Raw genomic sequence first — 19715 nt, 5'->3', positions numbered from 1 at the left:
CATAAACAGCCACAATGACAGCAAAACGACGGTAAATGTAACTGGTCACAGGTTGTAATGGGGCGGTAAAACTCCATAAACAGACGCAGTGACAGCAAAACGACGGTAAAAGTAACTGGTCACAAGTTGTAATGGGGCGGTAAAACTCCATAAACAGCCGCAGTGACAGCAAAACGAATCAAATTTTGAAAGTTTGCAAAAATCTATTGATTTTAGAGTGAAAAAAAGGGTGGCCCTCATTACAGCCAGATCCCGTTAGCGAAGGTTAAAAAGCGAACCTCAGGCTGCAAAGGCAAATGCCTTGAGGCCGTGAGGTTGGAGTTTCTCTTTGAATTGCCTGATGATGTTGTTATTAGGGTAATCAGGCGTGATCAGAGATTAGCGCAATCTAGCCTAATCTCCTATGGCATGTCTGGCTGACCTACCACAGCAGGTGTTACAGAATTTGTTATCGTTACTCCTGCCTGTAAGTGGCACATCATCTGACAAAATCAGAGTGTACTCAATGTAGGCCTAATGGCAATGCTTCAGATGAAGACCTGATTGGTCCTGTCGGATGCTTGTTTCTATATTGCAATATTGTAGTTGATCATGGTGCAGGATGTAACTGCTTTTTCGGACTGTTTGTTTATAGTAGTAATAGCAGGCCTATGTGAAAAAAACATTTTTTTTTTCATAGTTTTTCATCAGACTGGTTAAAACATGTACCTTGCTTTTTAAGTTAGGCCTGTAAACAATAATGATGTAGGGGCCTTGAAGGCTTTAAACAATATATTGTTCCGCCCTGCGAAGAGCGATCGTGTGCAAAGCGGTGGGACAGAATGGGGTACAACTAGATTACCCTGGGCTCACTGTTATCCATCCGAATTTGACCACCCCCACCCTTACTCTTAGGAGAGGAGCCTTGCCTCTATCTCGACCTAACTTGAAAATAGTACACATCCCTGCGACCTATATAATGTATGCTATTGCGTGGCCTACTTACTGACACAGACTCCCTGTAGCCAGGTCAGAACTATCCGTCCAATTTCAACTTAAGCTAAAAAAATTGCAATGCATCAGGTGTGGATATACTGCCTATCCTGCAATGTCCAGTTTAGCATGAAGCATGCTGTTTCATCTTTACCTGTTCTGTTAACACACAGACCATGCAGACCTTGGCCTAGGAATTTTATGGTCAGTCTGGGGTGAAATCCCAAGGTGTATTGTAACAGTGACAAACAGGAATATTGCTTCAAATCTGCCAAGGGTTTGTAGAGTGACTTTGAACGAAAATTTCATGGACATCAGATAGAAACCAATGCAGAAGCATACACTGCTTCTCTGCATCACAATCATTGAAGCAACTGTTCCTTGACCAATCCATGACTCATCATTATATAACATTATATAACAATTCATGGCAGGAATTCAGCAACACATTGAGTGCATTCGATCTAATCCACATACCCATATTGCACCAAGTGTAATGAACCCAGTAAGACAGGTAAACCTAACACAGCAGGTGGTGTCTGTAGTGCAATAGCAGATGTCCAGGAGGAAGGCCTTGGAGTGCAATCAATCAGCTTATCTGACCTATTATAAACATCCAGCTGAGAGGCATTCCACCAATTTTGCTCATCTTTCGCTAACGGGGTCTGGCGGTCATGTTCTTTCTCTGAATCCTTGGCCAGCATCTGTGTACTATTAACCGCCAAATTTTTGTGCCTTTTTACAATGACAAATAATGTGACTGCGTGTGAACTGAAATAATTGTGTTAATTTACCCGATTTCAGGCGGAAGAAATGGTAAAACTGATCAAGATGTCTTTCAAGAAAAATCTTCCCAATCTAAGTTGGATGGACGCGGAGACAATCAGAAAGGCTGATGAGAAGGTGGGAGAAAATCTTTAGAGCTGCTTCAAGGCCAGATGTGGTTCCGCTCCTGAATACCTGTCTTGCTGCCTCCAGAACCACTCCAGAGTGCCTCCCACCAGGTTGTCCTGCTCAGAGCCTTTCATTGTCCCTCGAACAAAATCTCAGTACTGTGACAGAAGCTTCTCTGTTGCAGGTCCCAAACTCTGGAACCAACTCCCAGCCCCCATCAGATCAATCACTGATCTGATGCAATTCAAGTCCGCCCTAAAGTCCTGGCTATTTTTCATGTAGGTGTTTTTCTTGCGCTTAGAGCATGGTGACCTGGAAGGGCGCACTACAAATCATGTGTTGTATTATATTGTATTCTACTTGACCATCAACTAGGGCCCCCGAAAAACAGTTTCTTTAAAGGGGTACACTGTTCAAATATATTAACTGTTGGTCAAAGTAAATCTAGTTCCTATTTCTAACACCAGCCAATGCCAATAGTCAGTCATAATGCATGATACATGTGTGCTTGTGTGTCATTTGTGTACCATTTGTGCATGTATGATGTTTCCCGATTGCTGCGTGATAATTCAGACGATGTGTTCGTCATATGAGATTGAGGACATCAGTAGTTCTGTCTCAACCTCTGCATTCCAGCGCCACAAATAACACCAGTCATCACCCTCAGCTATTGATACAAGAACAGGATCATGGCGAACAATTTTTACCAAATCTCCGAGAAGTAATTCTGGGAGATCCTCGTTCATCGGAACTGGTCCAGCATATCAATTTAATTGCAAAACAATCTAGTATCACTGTAAACTCAGACAATCGCAACCATTCTTCAGAAACTTATTATCAATGATACGGTTCACGTCGAGAGTAGAAAAGATCTATCTCAGACACGATAAGTTCATGATGAAATGGGGCCTTCTCATAGATGCCCTGGAAAATATAGCATAACATACACTGTACATTTCGTCGAGTAATTGCACGCTGACCCACTTTTGCCTTGTTATCTGTAGCTGCAAAAGATATTTACTATACCCTGAACCGTTTTGAACAACAAGGTCGCCATCTATCGTTTTATATTGTAACACTATTATGTACTTGCATGCCCTCTTATTCTGTAGAACTTCATGTAACAGTTGTGTTTTTGGTGAATAAAATTATCAATTACAAAAAAAAAGAATAGTAGTCCAGCGGTGTAACCTCAAGGACTAACACTGGTAGTGACTGACTTGTTTTGAAATACTAGGCCCTGTTGACAGATTGATATTCTTTCCGCAGGTGGATGGTGTGGTGGACATGATCGGATTCCCTGACTACATCCTGAACCAAACAGCTCTGGATGAACGGTATGCAGGTGTCCGCATCGAAGACAATGAGTACTTTGATAACAATCTCCGTACGATACAGTTCGATATCATACGCGAATTGAAACGGTTGAGGAAGAAACCGGATAAAAAGAGGTGAGTCGGCTTTAATAAAAGTGCCGTGACATAGTGATTAAAGTGGCCAACTTCTAACCTAGAAGTCAAGGGTGTGAAACCAGTTGGAAAGTATCTGTGGTCACAGTCACAGCGTAGAATGCATACAGCTTCAAGATAACTGTATACTGCTCATTCTTTGCGACTATTTGTTTTGGAAAATATCAGAAATAACCACAAATATCATGACAATATCCTTGTTATTCTTTTTATTAAATATTTTTTACAAATTCTAAAATGAATAGGCGATGACAAGTTCACCTTCATTGACAGTATTTTTGCTTCTCTCTAAGGTGGAGTATGACGCCTCCAACAATCAATGCATACTACGCGCCAACAAAAAACATGATTGTTTTCCCGGCCGGAATCCTACAGATGCCATTCTACGACAAGGACTACCCAAAGTCGCTGAACTTCGGAGGTATAGGTGTCGTGGCTGGGCATGAGCTTAGCCATGGCTTTGATGATCAAGGTTAGTACATCACACCCCTCCCAGCCTCTACAGCATGGACTAGCCCATGTCGCTGAACTTTGGAGGTATAGGTGTCATTGTGGGTCATGAGCTTAGTCATGGCTTTCATGATCAAGGTTAGTACATCACACCCCTCCCAGCCTCTACAGCATGGACTAGCCCATGTCGCTGAACTTCGGAGGTATATATGTTGTGGTTGGGCATGAGCTCAGCCATGGCTTTGATGATCAAGGTAAGTACATCACACCCCTCCCTCCCAGCCTTTACAGCATGGACTAGCCCATGTCGCTGAACTTCGGAGGTATATATGTTGTGGTTGGGCATGAGCTTAGCCATGGCTTTGATGATCAAGGTTAGTACATCACACCCCTCCCAGCCTCTACAGCATGGACTAGCCCATGTTGCTGAACTTCGGAGGTATAGGTGTCGTGGTTGGGCATGAGCTTAGCCATGGCTTTCATGATCAAGGTAAGTACATCACACCCCTCCCTCTCACCCTCTACAGCGTGGACTAGCCCATACTTTGGTTCAGGTGTCGTTGTGGGTCTTGAGCTTAGTCATGGCTTTGATGATCAAGGTTTAAGGAATTAATACCGAGCTGGCTGTCATTGGTTGTATAATCAAGACCGCTCGGGTAGACCGAAAATGCAGTCCAAAACCCGAGGCGCTTCGCCGAGGGTTTTGGACGTAATTTGAGGTCTACCCGAGCGGTCTTGATTATACAACCAATGACCGACAGCGAGGTATTAATTTCTATTCTAAAAGGTTTCAAAATTAAACAAATTAAATACGATTTGAAAGGTATATATGTTCCGTTTTCGTCAAAGAATGATCCAGCCTGGTGTCCGGAACTCCGCCATATTGTTGCTTGTGAAGATGACGTCACGCACCCAGGCGGTCATTGGTTACGATACCAAGACCGCTCCGATCAAAACGAGGCGTAATGTATTTTGTATTAGAAACAATGATATACTGTGACTAAGGCCTTTTAGAATAATACATCACACCCCTCCCTCCCAGCTCCAATCACATGGACTAACCCGAGTCCCTCAACCCCCATCGCATGGATCATCCCATGTCCCTGAACTTTGGTAAGTTTGGTGTCTTTATAGGTCATGAGCTCTGCCATGGCTCTGATGATCAAGGTTTAAAAATAGCTCCATAATAAAAATAGCAGTTTGGGAGAGACAATCGATACCGACAGTGATGAATATTGTGGTTTAATTTAAATGCTTTTTGACTGCTTCCATATTTCGCACCAACTCAAGAAGTTATCATTGCCTATATCAACCATAACCGCTGAACTCAAAACGAGGCTTCTATTAAGGACACTAGTTTTTTTGGTCTCAAATTGGTGGTTTCCATTCAATTTGACCTCTCTAATCAGGACACCTCTCTATCAAGGACAGCAGTTGTCAGTCCCGAGGGTGTCCTTAATAGAGAGGTCCTACTGTACTGTCGCTACTAAACTGCTGATACCGTCTGTTCCAGGTCGGGAATACGACAAAAATGGTAATCTGCATCCGTGGTGGAATAAAGATGTGATCGCCCGATTCAAAGAGAGAACGAAATGCATGAAGGAACAATATTCATCATATACTATCAATGGAGAGCATGTAAGTGCGAAAGACAAAGAAGATTACCTGTCGATTATTCTCTGACAGAGGTGGAAGGTGGCGCTGCACTCGCACTCACTCACTGCGGCAACATGATGCGTCTGTCTACGTCCGTTATGCAAGGACACGTCTCAACTCTCAACCTTCTTGGGCAGTTTCTTCCCTACACCTGCTGGCTCAGCATCTCTTGCCACTGCGTCCATCCATCTCGTCCTGCAAGAGCTGACAAGTCATCCCCGCGCTGAAAGCTGTGTTACAGAAACCAGGTGATGCTACAGCCTGGGCAACAGGATTGAAGTAGAATTTGACCTTCACCCGACTGTCTCTATTTTGGTACAGAGAGACAACAGTACGGTGTCCAATTCATTTCTGTCACACTTACCAACAATTAAGCAGCTTGTCCGCACAAAACTCTTCGAGCTTGGCTCCATTCCATCCAATCCAATGCAACTCGATCGAAAAATCACCGAACGCCAAGAACAACCAAAGTGATGTGCTTCATATTTTTGACCAACCACGATAAAAAGAGTCGCATGTCGCTCCGAGCTTGACAGGTTGAGATGGACTGGTTGTTCATTTCACTGTTGTCCGCCTTTTGTAAAATCTGACGACATCAATTTCTTCTGTTATTTCCTGGTGTCATTTTAGGCTCATCTTCTGTGCGACATGCGACTCATTTCGTCGTGGTGTGTCACCTTTTCTCTGCTGTGGTCGAGGTGATTAGAATGGCTCCTGAAACGCCCATGAAGCCTCAGTGCGTATGGCTGCGTCATCACTGTTAGCACCAGCTAAAACCCTGAGGGAAGTTCTGTTAGTCGTGCCCTGCTTTTCACGTTTAGTTTAAGTGCAGATGGTAGGTTTGCTCCGGTAGCTGTGACTATTTCATGATTTGATAGCAGGTGCTGATTCGTGTCTATTTTTTCGTAAATCGTACCAACCTTCTTCGCTTCAGATAAATGGTCAACAGACGGTTGGTGAAAATATAGCCGACAACGGAGGGTTAAAGGCTGCTTATAGTGTAAGTATCAGGTAGGAGGGGCTGCGGTATTGGCACAGGTCTCTGACCACAGCGGTCATTAGGACCCTGGTTTGATGTGAGGGGCCGGGGTATTGGCACAGGTCTCTGACCACAGCGGTCATTAGGACCCTGGTTTGATGTGAGGGGCTGCAGTATTGGCACAGGTCTCTGACCACAGCGGTCATTGGGACCCTGGTTTGATGTGAGGGGCTGCAGTATTGGCACAGGTCTCTGACCACAGCGGTCATTAGGACCCTGGTTTGATGTGAGGGGCTGCAGTATTGGCACAGGTCTGACCATAGCGGTCATTAGGACCCTGGTTCCCTGCGAGGGGCCACGGTATTGGCACAGGTCTCTGACCACAGTGGTCATTAGGACCCTGGTTCGATGGGTATAAATGGTTACTGGCGGTAGCCTGTCTGGCAAAGATCCCTGTGTTGCCAGTTGTAGCCAATTTGGGGAGTTGTTGCTGCTCCACCGAGGGGTAGAAATGGTCATTGATTGGAAGTGCTCGGGTTGTAGCCTGTCTGGCAAAGATCCCTGTTTTGCCAGTTGTAGCCAATTTGGGGAGTTGTTGCTGCTCCACCGAGGGGTAGAAATAGTCATTGATTGGAAGTGCTCGGGTTGTAGCCTGTCTGGCAAATATCCCACGCCAAACATGAGGCCATAAAGGCATTCCTCCGTGGCTGGCTTGTCAAGCCGTGCCATAGTACACTCCTGAGGAGGAGATGAAAAGGGGCTGAAAATTCACGTAAAAATCTCTAATGAAGGGGGACCAGGAAGATCTGTAAAATATGTAAATAAGGTTCAGGTAGAGAATTCAATTTATTATTGATCTACAACATCCAAGTTAAAGTCAAAGTCTTACAACAAGTAGAAGATGATGAAATACAAATATTTAGATAACATACACAAGTTTTATCATGGTTTACTATACTATTCAGAAGTAAATGTCCGCGTCCTTTTGATCCGCTGTGCAAAAGATACTGGACCGATTTCTTCAGAGTTCAGTTTTTCTTAAATCTAATTTTATTGCCCAACATTACCGTAAACCCAGAAATATTTGTCAACCTTTTATTTCGCAAGTTCGTGAAATTGCAATTTTGCATATTTATGAAATAGCATAATAACACCCAATACCAGTAGTTGGTTGACCTCCCTAAGCAGACACCACTCTATTAAATACAACTTCTCTATTAAGGACACTAGTTTTAGACCCAAATTGATCGTTTCCATTCAATTTGAGCTCTCTTATCAAGACACCTCTCTATTAAGTACAACACTTGTCACACCGAATGGTGTCCTTAATAGAGAGGTTCTACTAAACAACACAGACAACAGGTTTATGAATGGACTATACACAATCCCACCCACCAAGACCAGAATGTGGTTATACCAAATTACCGGTCTTACAACGACTCTGAGTAACCATGGTAATTTAGACTCAGTAATCATATTTTCGTTTTTGCAGCCAAAACTCTTTCTACATAAAAGGCATTCAAATATTTCTGCCTTGATAGTGTCTTCAACTTATCAAGGAGCCTTATACATATACGAAGAATACTCGGTAGAAAGAGGACGAATTTTCTGTACGTTTTTATCCATACTCGATCCGTGATAAGTCCCAGATCTCAACCTCCCTAATATGAACTGTTTACAACTTGTCCAACATATCGCCCTATCTCAGGTTTGTAGCTACGAGGGGGGAGGTGCAAAAAGCCTCATGAAGTCACCAAAATGTGTTTTTGACCATGATTTTGGCCCATAAATTTCAAGCAGTGTCATATTTCACACCCAAAAACACTTCTGCCCCCCCCCGCCAAACCAAAATGCTAGCTCCGCCCCTGAATACTCAAACAATAGAACTGAAGTTGAAACATACTCAACATGAAATAGAAAATATACTAAGTTTGGCGGACATGTACATGAGAATATGGTCCCAGTTTGAGAAGTTCTTTTTTACAAGTTAAATGGTTTAGGAATTTATACCAATGGTGTCTCACCTAAATTATTGGCCAAAACCAATTTGGCAGATGAGATTTTGGGCAAAATCGCTTCTCCACGAGCAGTGTTTGGTGAGAGACAACCATTTCTATCAGTGAGGTATCCATTTCTATTATAAAACACACCAATTTACGCAAAAAAATGAGATTTTGACTGCTTTTCACCGCTTCCATATTTTGCACCAACGCAGGCCGCGGTTGCCTGATCATAACTGCTGCCGTCAAAATGAGGCACTGAGTGCGTTATACACTGTAAACTGTGGTTCATTGTAACCAAGGTGTTTTAGAATTATCATTGATCAACATCCCAGTTAAAGTGCTTCAAACCTAAAGCATTTAACGAATATATAAAGAGAATCCTGAATTCATTTTGACCAATAAGAAATAGTATTATACAACCTAGGTCAAGCCCATACAACCTAGGTCAAGCCTATACAACCTAGGTCAAGCCTATACAACCTAGGTCAAGCCTATACAACCTAGGTCAAGCCGAAAAACTAGATTAACCTATATGTAGATGTGTAATAATCAAAAATCCGAAAAAATACTTATTGGTTTGAAAAACTGGAAGCTATTTCATAATCCACTAAACTAAAAACCATGAAAGTTTTTATCTCTTTCATGAATTTTTGCCAATCATGAAAAAAGAGACGTGAATATTAGGGGTAATTGACCTCTGAAGCCTTTTCTATGCCTCAACATGCTTAATTCTGTTCCTTAATGTCATAAATTAATGCCTGATACACCCAAATGTGTCATTTTCATGTGGCGACAAAAAAAAGAGACATACTTCAAATGCCCACTGAATTTTTGACTAATTTCGATGGCTTGCCACAACAAAATGTCCCCAAAGGCTTAATAGTGAAAAAAACATGTCCCCAAAAAAGGTTAAAAAATTACAAGGTGTAAGGGTGTCAATGTAATTGAAAGGCCTGGGAGAGAGATCAAGCGTGTTCATTTTCTCAGCCTCGTGATATTTGACATGCGCCCTAACTCTGAAATGTCTTGTTTTTCAGGCTTATCAGGACTGGCGTAAAGTTCACGGGTCAGAGCACCCCCTGCCTGGGATAAATATGACCGACTATCAGTTATTTTATCTTGGGTTTGCTCAGGTATGTTTCATTTTGTTCTTCTACCGTACAATTGATGTGTGATACCGAGATAAGGTATGTTTGATATCAAGATAGCCTCCTATGAAATTCAAATTTTGTACACATAATCCCCTCGGTCAGATGACCTTTGACACTTAATTTCAGTTCAATCTGACCCTTAATTTAGCCACCAGAGGGCCAAAACTTAAAAAATAAAAAGTGCAGCAAATCTTCAATTAATGACAGTATTATCATCATAGGCACCTCTCATACAAGTTTTTCATTTGACCTACTGTTCGAGGTCAAAGAGATTAAATGGCATGAGTTTGCTATTTGGCTTCAAAAACTTCATAAATTCAATATGCATTCATCATCACAGAGAGGAAAACTAATTATGTTTGTTCCCAGTCTGGAGTCCAAAATCTGAATTAAGATAATAACATTAGATTCACAAAGAAATCTAGTACATGTAACTACTACATTTGTATTACAACACAAATTCACCTGGGGACAGAAATTCAAAAATAGCGGAAAAATTGTGGAACGAGAATGATCAAGATACATCAAAATACAAAAAAAATAAGATAGTTGTGCAAACCATCAAAAATGTCTGATTTCCATAACTGCTCTTATAGTCCCAGTGTTTGAGCTATGGTCATCCGATTTTCTCTGTAATATGTACAAAGTATATAGTAAATATAGTATAAATGTGTCTGCAATATTTAATAGGTACCAGCTCTAATACTATTTGCACAATTCCATATTTACATGTAGCTGTAGGCTCATTTTCATTGGCCCACTCCAATCTGTCAGCTGAGCACCTTAGATTTGACCAGTTTCTCAAGGTCACAAGAGTCAAATGATATTTGGCAAATCAGCCAGTATAAACTATGATAAAAATATCACGTTGAGTTCTTATATCGCGCTTTTCAATGTTTCCCTGTTCAAAGCACTTTTGGGGTACCATATGATTACCTGGTCTCCACAGAAATCAATCACGGATTTCAAGGAGCAACCAGAAGACTCTCACTTGAACTCGACCAGTCAGGGAACCAAGCAGTGACTTAGCTGGGAGTCAAACCCACAACCTCTCGATCCAGAGACCGACTCTCTTCCACTGTGCTGCTTCTGCCCCATACCCATATATAGTATGTTTCTTTAGCAGAATGGTTATAACTTGTCTGCGAAAGATTGATCCGATCCTCACACACGGCCGTAGCCATTTCATTTGAGTTACTTACACATGAGCTAAATAAACTCAATCAGTCAATGAGAACCGAATTCATAACAGTTATCATTGATGACGAAGCCTGTGGTTGTTAACCATTGGTTACATTAGGAACCTCAGTTTTGATTCCGTCTGCAGCGCGCTACCAGAGACCTACAATGCTTCAATAGACAAAATATATTGCAGAACCACGCATTTGAGGAGACATAAGGTTCTGTTTCTGTTTCTTCATCAGATGAAAAAGAAGTTTCCTCAAGCTTTGGAAACAGGATTGGATTCAGTATTGGTTCCCCATCCCAAAGTTGATCCCTCTTAGTCCATTCATCCATTTCCTGCTCGTACTCTGCTCTTAGTTTCGTTAGTCCCTGAGCCTCTTCTCTTGAGTCTCTCTCCCGTTGTTCAGCTGAGACATCCCTCTCGTACAGACGCCTGACAAACCTTGCCATGATCCTGGTCACCTGGAGGCTGTCTTCTGTACTCAGCTTGGACCCAGCCAACACATTGACCTTATTATCCATGGGCATTGGTAGATTATCTCTCTCGAGACACTTTTCTAAATGTTCATACACCATCAGGACCATTTTCCCGAGGGACATGTCTGACTTCAAGAACAGTTCAACCAGATGCAAGAATGCAGATTTCAATCTGTAGCTGGTTACTAACTCACTGACCGACTTAATATTGACATTGTTGTTTTTAATTTTGTAGCCACATACCATATCACCCTTGTTGCTTTTAATTTTGAAGCCACATACCTCGGCCTTTCTCACACATTTTGCTGTGATGAAGACAACCTTCATCCGTTTATCCAAAGTTTTGAGGAATTCCACCTCTATTGTTGGGTAGGAGACTCGCCCAAGCTGATTAAGTTTGTCTGGTTCAATGTTTTGTGCTACCGTGCTGGTCCTGTATGGAATTTTAGGAACTATGTACTTATTTGGTCGTTTCCAGTCTTCTCTCTTAAAAATCATCAATGCTAATTCCCAGTCTCTCCGTTCATCGATGTCAACCTCAATGGCAGGCACCAAGTCTATTGATATTGGCAAGTCGGTAAACATTTCATCACTGTACAGCCAGATCCATGTCGTGCAGGTTTTACGATCAGGATGTCTCTGTGGTGGCGATAACATACAGAAGCTGCGACCACCATCACTTCGTGTGGCCTTTTTGTTTGATACGCAATCACTCCAATATTCCACGAGTCTGCTCCACATCCACATCCCATATGACCCAATGACCTTAGGTTCCTTAGAATTATCTATGAAAAAAAAATTCTTCATATTTTGATATCCTTCATGTTTATCATCTTTTTCAAAATAAATATGTCCCAACTTCACCAAAAAATCAAATTCATCAGGCATGCCATGCTTTGATGCCTCAAATGAACTTCCAACCCCAATAACCTCCACTTCCGTGATCTGTGGTAGTACCTCTTTTATAACTTGTTGCACCTTTTCTTTAACATATTTGACAAATTTTACATTATCGTGTCCTGTGATTGTCATTACAGACCCAATGTATGGTTGTTCTGAAATTTTGCACAAGTCAGGAATATTTGTAATATCAGAGCATTCTCCGGCAGTATGATCATCACTTTCGGTGTTACCAAGCTCAATTGCAGTAACTCCTGATGTCCAGCCTCGAAGGTATTTTGATGTCAAACTGCCTTCTTCACACTGATGCAAGTAGTCAGTCGGTGTCTTGTTTCGATAGTCCCTTGCATCCTTCCTAGGATCACTGTATTTCTCCATCAACAGGGCCACTACGTCCTCATTTCGATAGATCACAGCATAATGGAGACAGTTCCTGCCATCAACATCAGCCTGATATGGATCTAACCTATATTTTTCAATGAAAAATCCTATAAGATTGCAGTGTCCATTTATTGCAGCATGGTGCAAAACTGACTTCCGTGCTAAGTCTAATTCATGAACATCACAACCAGCTTCTAGAAGTTCATGTATTGTCTCTTCATTCCCAATCTCTACGGCGTAGTGGAGTGAACTCTTTCCAAAGTGATCTTTGTGATTAACCTGGACTCCATCACATGTTGTTAAATGTTGAATGTATTCATGGCAGCCGAGTTGTCCGGCAACATGGAGTAAGGTCCTCCCGTAATTGCCACAAGCACGGTAGACTGATGAATTGCGGCACATAATCTTCAGCATACCAATATCGGTTTCCAGTAATAAAGAGTGTAATATCGAGAGTGCACCAGGGTCAGCTAAATCAGTTTTGTTCATTAGTTCATTTATGATTTGTATGTATCTACCTTCTACTGCCAGATGAATAGGTATCATACCACGGTTGTTCTTAAGATTCACATTAGCCCCCTTTAGTATGAGTCCCACAACTACTTGTAAATCCCCTCTTCTAGTTGCTTGATGCAAGGGTGTGACATTGTCAGTGTCCTTGGCATCAACATCAGCCCCAGCATCTATCAATATCTTGACAGTATCAGAATGACCTCCCAATGCTGATTTATGCAAGGGTGTGACATTGTTAGTGTCCTTGGCATTAACATCAGCCCCAGCATCTATCAATATCTTGACAGTATCAGAATGACCTCCCCGTGCTGAATAATGCAAGGGTGTGACATTGTTAGTGTCCTTGGCATCAACATCAGCCCCAGCATCTATCAATATCTTGACAGTATCAGAATGACCTCCCCATGCTGAATAATGCAAGGGTGTGACATTGTTAGTGTCCTTGGCATCAACATCAGCCCCAGCATCTATCAATATCTTGACAGTATCAGAATGACCTCCCAGTGCTGATGCAAGCAAGGGTGTGACATTGTTAGTGTCCTTGGCATCAACATCAGCCCCAGCATCTATCAATATCTTGACAGTATCAGAATGACCTCCCCATGCTGATGCAAGCAAGGGTGTGGCATTGTCAGTGTCCTTGGCATCAACATCAGCCCCAGCATCTATCAATATCTTGACAGTATCAGAATGACCTCCCCATGCTGATGCAAGCAAGGGTGTGACATTGTTAGTGTCCTTGGCATTAACATCAGCCCCAACATCTATCAATATCTTGACAGTATCTGGACGACCTTTCTCTGCTAATTCAAGAAAGGCTCTATTAACAGTCTCCAAATCAATTTTAACTCCATCTCCAGTTACCACAGCTTTATGTTTCCTGTGACCCTGTCCTGTTCCAGTTCCATCGACTTTGGCGTCATGACCCTCCTGCTTGTCTGCTCCAAGTCCACTCTGTCCTCGTTGATTTTCTTCCATGTTCGAAGCAAGCTTGTCGTTTCTATTCTCGAGTTTGCGCTTTCTGGAACCAGCTTCACTGTCTCCTGGGCTTTTCTTTTCATCTGCATGCCGTTTTAACCTGCAAGATGATGATATACACATGTACTGCAAAGTTCCCAGGCGAAGATTGATGAAAGATTTGGCAATAAATGACCAGGGGGGGGGGGGGGGGTAAAACTATGAAAAGAATAAGAGGGTCATTTATTCAAGGTTTCGGTTCAAAACTCTCAATATATCTGTAGGTTGTATTGTCAGTTTCCTCCTGTGCACAAATTATAACCGACATTATGAACTATATTCATTTGCTGGCGAAATCAATTATCTTAACCGGTTTGATCTTAATTCAAGTGCAGAAAGTTTCTCTGAACAAAATAAATCAATGAAATTGTTGAAATGCGACATAAGAAACAAAGACACTGCACACTCCTCAGTGACAGTGTTCTTCCCCACCATTAATAACTTCATAATTTTTAATAATTTCACTTTTGAAGCAAAAGGAATTCCCAAACCTTTACATCAACGTGGGAAAATCTACTTAAAGGCCATAACTCCAGGTATTTTGCCATTTTCTGCTGAAGACGATTTCAAAAGTGTACCTAACACTTTATACAATACAGAAAACCCAATGCAATTGGCTCCATCCATTTTGAAGATATAGCCATTTATGTGTTTGACAACTTGATTACCTAATCAGGCCAGCAACTGGCTTGTTAGAGCCAGGCGGCGGGTTCAGCAAAAGTTGTGATGTAGATCAGGCTATTCCCCTACTTGGGAGGACAAATATCAATGAATGCTCTTAAAATTGATATATGAAGTCTGTTTTTCATTGACATTCGATATACCCTATAATAAGGTAAGGTAATACAGACAAATTTATACCATTATAGTAAGAAATCAAACATCAGTCTGATCTATGTCAGTAAACTTGCCGCCTGACTTCACTTAGATACCTAACCAAGGCTGTTACATAACATGTAAACAAAACAGTTTTGCTTTATCTCTGGACTGGGTGCTTCAATTTTGATCAAACTTGATTTAATGCGGAGCTTTAAGTCTACTCTTTGAGGATCTGTACATGTCATGCAATCATAAAAGCAGGAGTCGTGGCCTTTAAGGATAGCAGTTTCGAGAGGAAATCAATGGGCTAAATTCACTCGTACCCATATTAGATTTGGCTTTAAAGGGACAATATAGGCAGCAGCTAGGTAGGCAAGATAGGGGTCTCTCACATCTCACAGAAATGATTCACGCTTGTACGAGGAATATATTTAGTGCTGAATCTGACATGACCCAGGACCATTACTGTGTATATTTAATAGTCACCTGAAGATGACCAAATTACCCCCTCTGCTCCTGCCTATAGTCCCCCTTTAACATTATCACTAAACGTTGTCTGTACAGTACCAATGCTTACAGTAATACCTGGACTACTTACAGCTTTGCCTAAACACGCCCTTTAAGATATTTTGACCCAAAACAACAACTTGAAACTTGATCAAGTTGGCACCAGGTGAAACGAAAAAAAAAAACCTACTTCTGGTATCCATAAACTCCTATAATATCGACAAAACATTGGACAAATTGCGGCCAAATGGAGCTGATATCAGTATTTTTTGTTTTCAGTTTGTTTTATCTTATTAAAACCAGCATTTCTGATCGTTCAAAGGCCATTAACATATTTCATCACTAAGGCACCCCAGCAGGTTCAATAAGGTGTCGTTTATACTAAAGCCTAGAAAGCTTACTCCAGATTTGTAATTCAATATTCGAAAATCAAGATTTGAAATACCAAACTTCAAATTCCTGGTTTGATCACATCATCATGTCTTACCCTTCAGATCAATGTGGACCAGTCAGATCATGTTTCGAAAAATTAATAAAAACTTATTGTGACAAAAGTTTATTTTTATATATTCAAGTCAGGGGGGGGGGTCACTTAACCAATCTGGATTGACACATATGTGTCATAGTTTTGGCAGAGTGTGTTTATCCCTGTGAACATGTCAGACCATTGAACCTCTGTCACATGGTGTCACAGAAATGACAGACTTGAGATTGTGTAAAAATTGCCACGAGTTCTAACTGCGACATTAGACAGTCTAGTCTGCTGCATTACAGTCAATTTTGCAATCTTAGGGGAAGTGGTGTGGTAGTGGAGCTTTTATGGAGAATTTAAAGATTTATCGAATTTTCAAGATTGCCACCTAACGGCCATATTCACATATTGTTCATGAGATTCAGGGTTATTGTAGAGTGTACATGAACATGTCACATGGAAATTAGTTGACATCTGTTCAACAGTTGAAGAGTAATAGGACTTGGTTGAATTTTCAAGATGGCAGCCTGGAGGCCATATTTGTCATCAGATTTAACTGAAAATTAAGGATATTGTAAAGAGAACTGAGATACACAATCACCTGAAATTTGGTTGCAAAATAATATGAGTTTCAGAGAAATAGGACTTTGTTTAATTTTCAAGATGGCCTCCTGGCGGCTATATTGGTTATCATATTTACTGAAATTCAAGGATGCTGTAGAGAGTACATACATATAAAATTACATGAAATTTGGTTCCAATCGGATCATTAGTTTCAGAGTAACTTGATCGTTGGGGAATTTTTGCAACTCAGCCGATAGAAATTAAGAAATATCCATGAGATATTAGTTGATATTGATTTTGGAAGAGTATCTAACAGAATTGGTTGGGAATTTTTGCAACTGGTCCTTTAGAAATGGCAAAAAATCTGTGAGATATTTGTAAACTTTGACTGTGACAAAGCAGTTAACTTAATTTTGAGACCTATTTGGCTTGGTTGATTGGTAATTTCTGCAACTTGTCCTTTAGAAGTAGAAAAATATCCCTAGTTTATCAGTACAATTTTTATTTTGAGGAAGCATTTAACTCAATTGGTTGGGAATTTTTCCAATCGGTCCTTTAGAAATGGTAAGAAATCTGTGATATTGATTTTGAGAAAGTATTTGGCTCGTTTGATTGGTTATTTTTGCAACTTGTCCTTGAAATGAAATGGCCAGGGCCATTGTGCTCACCTCATGTGGAGGAAAGATGGATAAAGAGCATGGTCTTGTGTCATGTAGTGTTAGGTTTGATGTAGGTCCAAGCAATTACAATTTCCCCAAAATGGCCAATTTACAGTACATTCGACCTCTGTGACCTTGAAAAGTAGGTCAAATCAAAGAAGACCCGGGTGACACATTGAATGGTTGTTAGAATTAGATGTACCTATGATATAAAATTGGTGCCAATCGGGCAAGTCATTACTAGGAATAATGGCATTTTGAAGAATTTAGGATTTGGCCCCCTCCCTGGAGGCCAAATGGCAAATCAGATCGCACCAAACTTCGGTACCTGAGATCACCTGACCAAGGGGTACATGTGTACTTAATTTGTGATCAATAGTCATTGCAGTTAAGAAACGTGCCATAGTTACGGCCTGACGGCCAATTTACGCCATTTGACCTCTGTGACCTTGACAAGAAGGTCAAATTAAAAACCTGTGTGACATATACTGTATGGTGGTTAGATGTACCCATGATATCAAATTGGTGGCAATCGGGCAAGAAGTTAAGGAATAATCACATTTTTAAGGTTTTTGGATTTTGCCCCCTGGTGGTCAAGTGGTGAATCATATTGGACCAAACTTCGGTCCCTGAGATCACCTGACTAAGGGGTAAATGTGTACCAAATTTGGTATCAATAGTCATTGCAGTTTAGAAACGTGCCATCATTACATCCTAACGGCTAATTTACACCATTTGACCTCTGTGACCTTGAAAAGGAGGTCAAATCAAAAACCCGGAGGATATATGATGCACCTTTGCTAGAAGTACCTACCATATTTTTTTCAAAATTTCCCGACTACTATTAAGGGAGATATTGCATATTTCACTTTTAACGTTTGGCCCCCTGGTGGCCAAACCATGAAACGAATCGGACCGAAACTTGGTCTCGAAGGTGTCATTACATAAGGGTACATGTGTACCAAGTTTCAACTCAATAGCTCTAACAGTTACGAAACGTGCCCTGCTAACGGACGACGGACGACGACGACGACGACGACGACGACGACGACGACGACGACGACGACGGACGACGGACGCCACGGTATGGGATAAGCTCACCTCTGCTAAGAGGTGAGCTAAAAAGGGATATTTGTTTTTCCTTGAGAAAAGTGATTAAAACCTTTTATTAGGCGTGAGTGGTGGTGTGTAGCGAGAGTTGCGCGACACCCTGGCTGATGGAATTTTGGGGGTGCTATAGCTAGGGTCCACTGTGTGGCAGCTAAAGGGGCTGTCCCTGTGTCTACTCGAACCCCTAGTGGTTAAACCCTAGTGCAAGGGCCGGGGTCATGTGCTTAGCATCGTGGTCACAACAGTTGAGCATCAACCTTGTGATCAGGCGGCGGTCCCGTCTTCGATACCTGGCCGGAGCCATTTTGTAACTCTCAACTGACCTGAAAAGTCCTTGTGTGCGCTAGATTGTGGCTGCCCTTGGTTCTCCAGAAAGGTCTCTGGACAGGCTAGATGACAATGTGTGCGATTTTAGAGCAGTTTCATACAGTAAACAGTACAGTGACAAGCAATATATAAAACTCTCTATCAAAAACTCACTATTCTCATGTCTTGGTGTTGAGCAGTTTTTTCAGTCCAATGCCTGTTGAAGTACGATCCATGAGGTCTTTGCGAGTGAGTACGTGTGAGGGTCCTCATGGGAACTGCATAGATGACCTGGCAGGGTTGAGCTCGACTCAGCTCAAACTTACTGAAAAATGAAGAAAAAAATTATTTATTGAGTATCATAGAACCTCAGAAAACTGTAGAACTTAAATATTTTCACAGCATTAATTTTTGGCGAATGGAGCATGATAGAAATAAATAGGCTGCAGTGTTTCAAGTAGGGGATGCAGCTGAAACTGCTGACTGGTCCCTGTGACTGCTGGAACCCCTAGTTGTGGTACACTAGTGAAAGGCCCCGGTCATGTGCTTACCTCCTCTCTTCTTGTGGTGTTGAGCAGATTTTCAGTCCTGCAGTGCCTGTTGATTCAGAGCCACGATGTCTTCACGAGTAAGTGAGTGTGAGGTTCCTCTCAAGGAGTGTTAGCCTAAGTGTGGATGATCTGCCGGGTTGAGAAAAAAATTGTGTATTGAGTTGCGTGATGAATAATGATGGAACCTTAGACAACTGTAGACCTTAAATATTTTCACAGCATTAATTTTTGGCGAATGGAGCATGATAGAATACCTTGGCTCAGCAACACAAGAGTGGCAGGTTTTGGATACAGCTCAAACTGCTGACTGGTCCCTGTGACTGCTGGAATCCCTAGTGATGGTATACTAGTGCAAGGCCCCGGGTCATGTGCTTACCTCCTCTCTTCTTTAGGTGTTGAGCAGATTTTCAGTCCTGCAGTGCCTGTTGATTCAGAGCCATGAGGTCTTTATGAGTGAGTGTGCGTTAGCCTAAGTGTAGATGATCTGCCGGGTTGAGAAAAAAATTGTGTATTGAGTTGCGTGATGAATAATGATGGAACCTTAGACAACTGTAGACCTTAAATATTTTCACGGCATTAATTTTTGGCGAATGGAGCATGATAGAAATAACTAGGCTGCAGAGTTGCAAGTAGGGGATACAGCTGAAACTGCTGACTGGTCCCTGTGACTGCTGGAACCC

The 19715-nt window shown here is 41.7% G+C and overlaps 1 protein-coding gene and 1 long non-coding RNA gene across 2 annotated transcripts in view; one reads left to right on the top strand and one right to left on the bottom strand.

Annotated features, from left to right (window-relative positions):
* The first annotated feature begins 1781 nt into the window (after positions 1 to 1781).
* LOC135496614 (endothelin-converting enzyme homolog) overlaps positions 1782 to 19715 on the top strand; it is a 29645-nt gene continuing 11711 nt past the window's right edge. The window contains exons 1-6 of the mRNA XM_064786036.1: positions 1782 to 1875; positions 3136 to 3317; positions 3629 to 3807; positions 5299 to 5423; positions 6376 to 6441; positions 9461 to 9556. Coding sequence (XP_064642106.1) covers positions 1786 to 1875; positions 3136 to 3317; positions 3629 to 3807; positions 5299 to 5423; positions 6376 to 6441; positions 9461 to 9556 — 738 coding nt within the window. The 5' untranslated portion in view covers positions 1782 to 1785. The remainder of the gene's footprint in view (positions 1876 to 3135; positions 3318 to 3628; positions 3808 to 5298; positions 5424 to 6375; positions 6442 to 9460; positions 9557 to 19715) is intronic.
* On the bottom strand, positions 13334 to 19107 carry LOC135496616 (uncharacterized). Its single transcript, XR_010448698.1, has 3 exons — positions 19036 to 19107; positions 18659 to 18809; positions 13334 to 14108 (listed from the first exon to the last, which is right to left on the bottom strand). It is a non-coding gene; the product is annotated as an uncharacterized LOC135496616 (long non-coding RNA).

Source organism: Lineus longissimus, chromosome 12 (genome assembly GCF_910592395.1).
Source record: "Lineus longissimus chromosome 12, tnLinLong1.2, whole genome shotgun sequence".
NCBI lineage: Eukaryota > Metazoa > Nemertea > Pilidiophora > Heteronemertea > Lineidae > Lineus > Lineus longissimus.
Note: the sequence above shows the minus strand (reverse complement) of the source record. Positions and strands in the feature narration are given on the sequence as shown.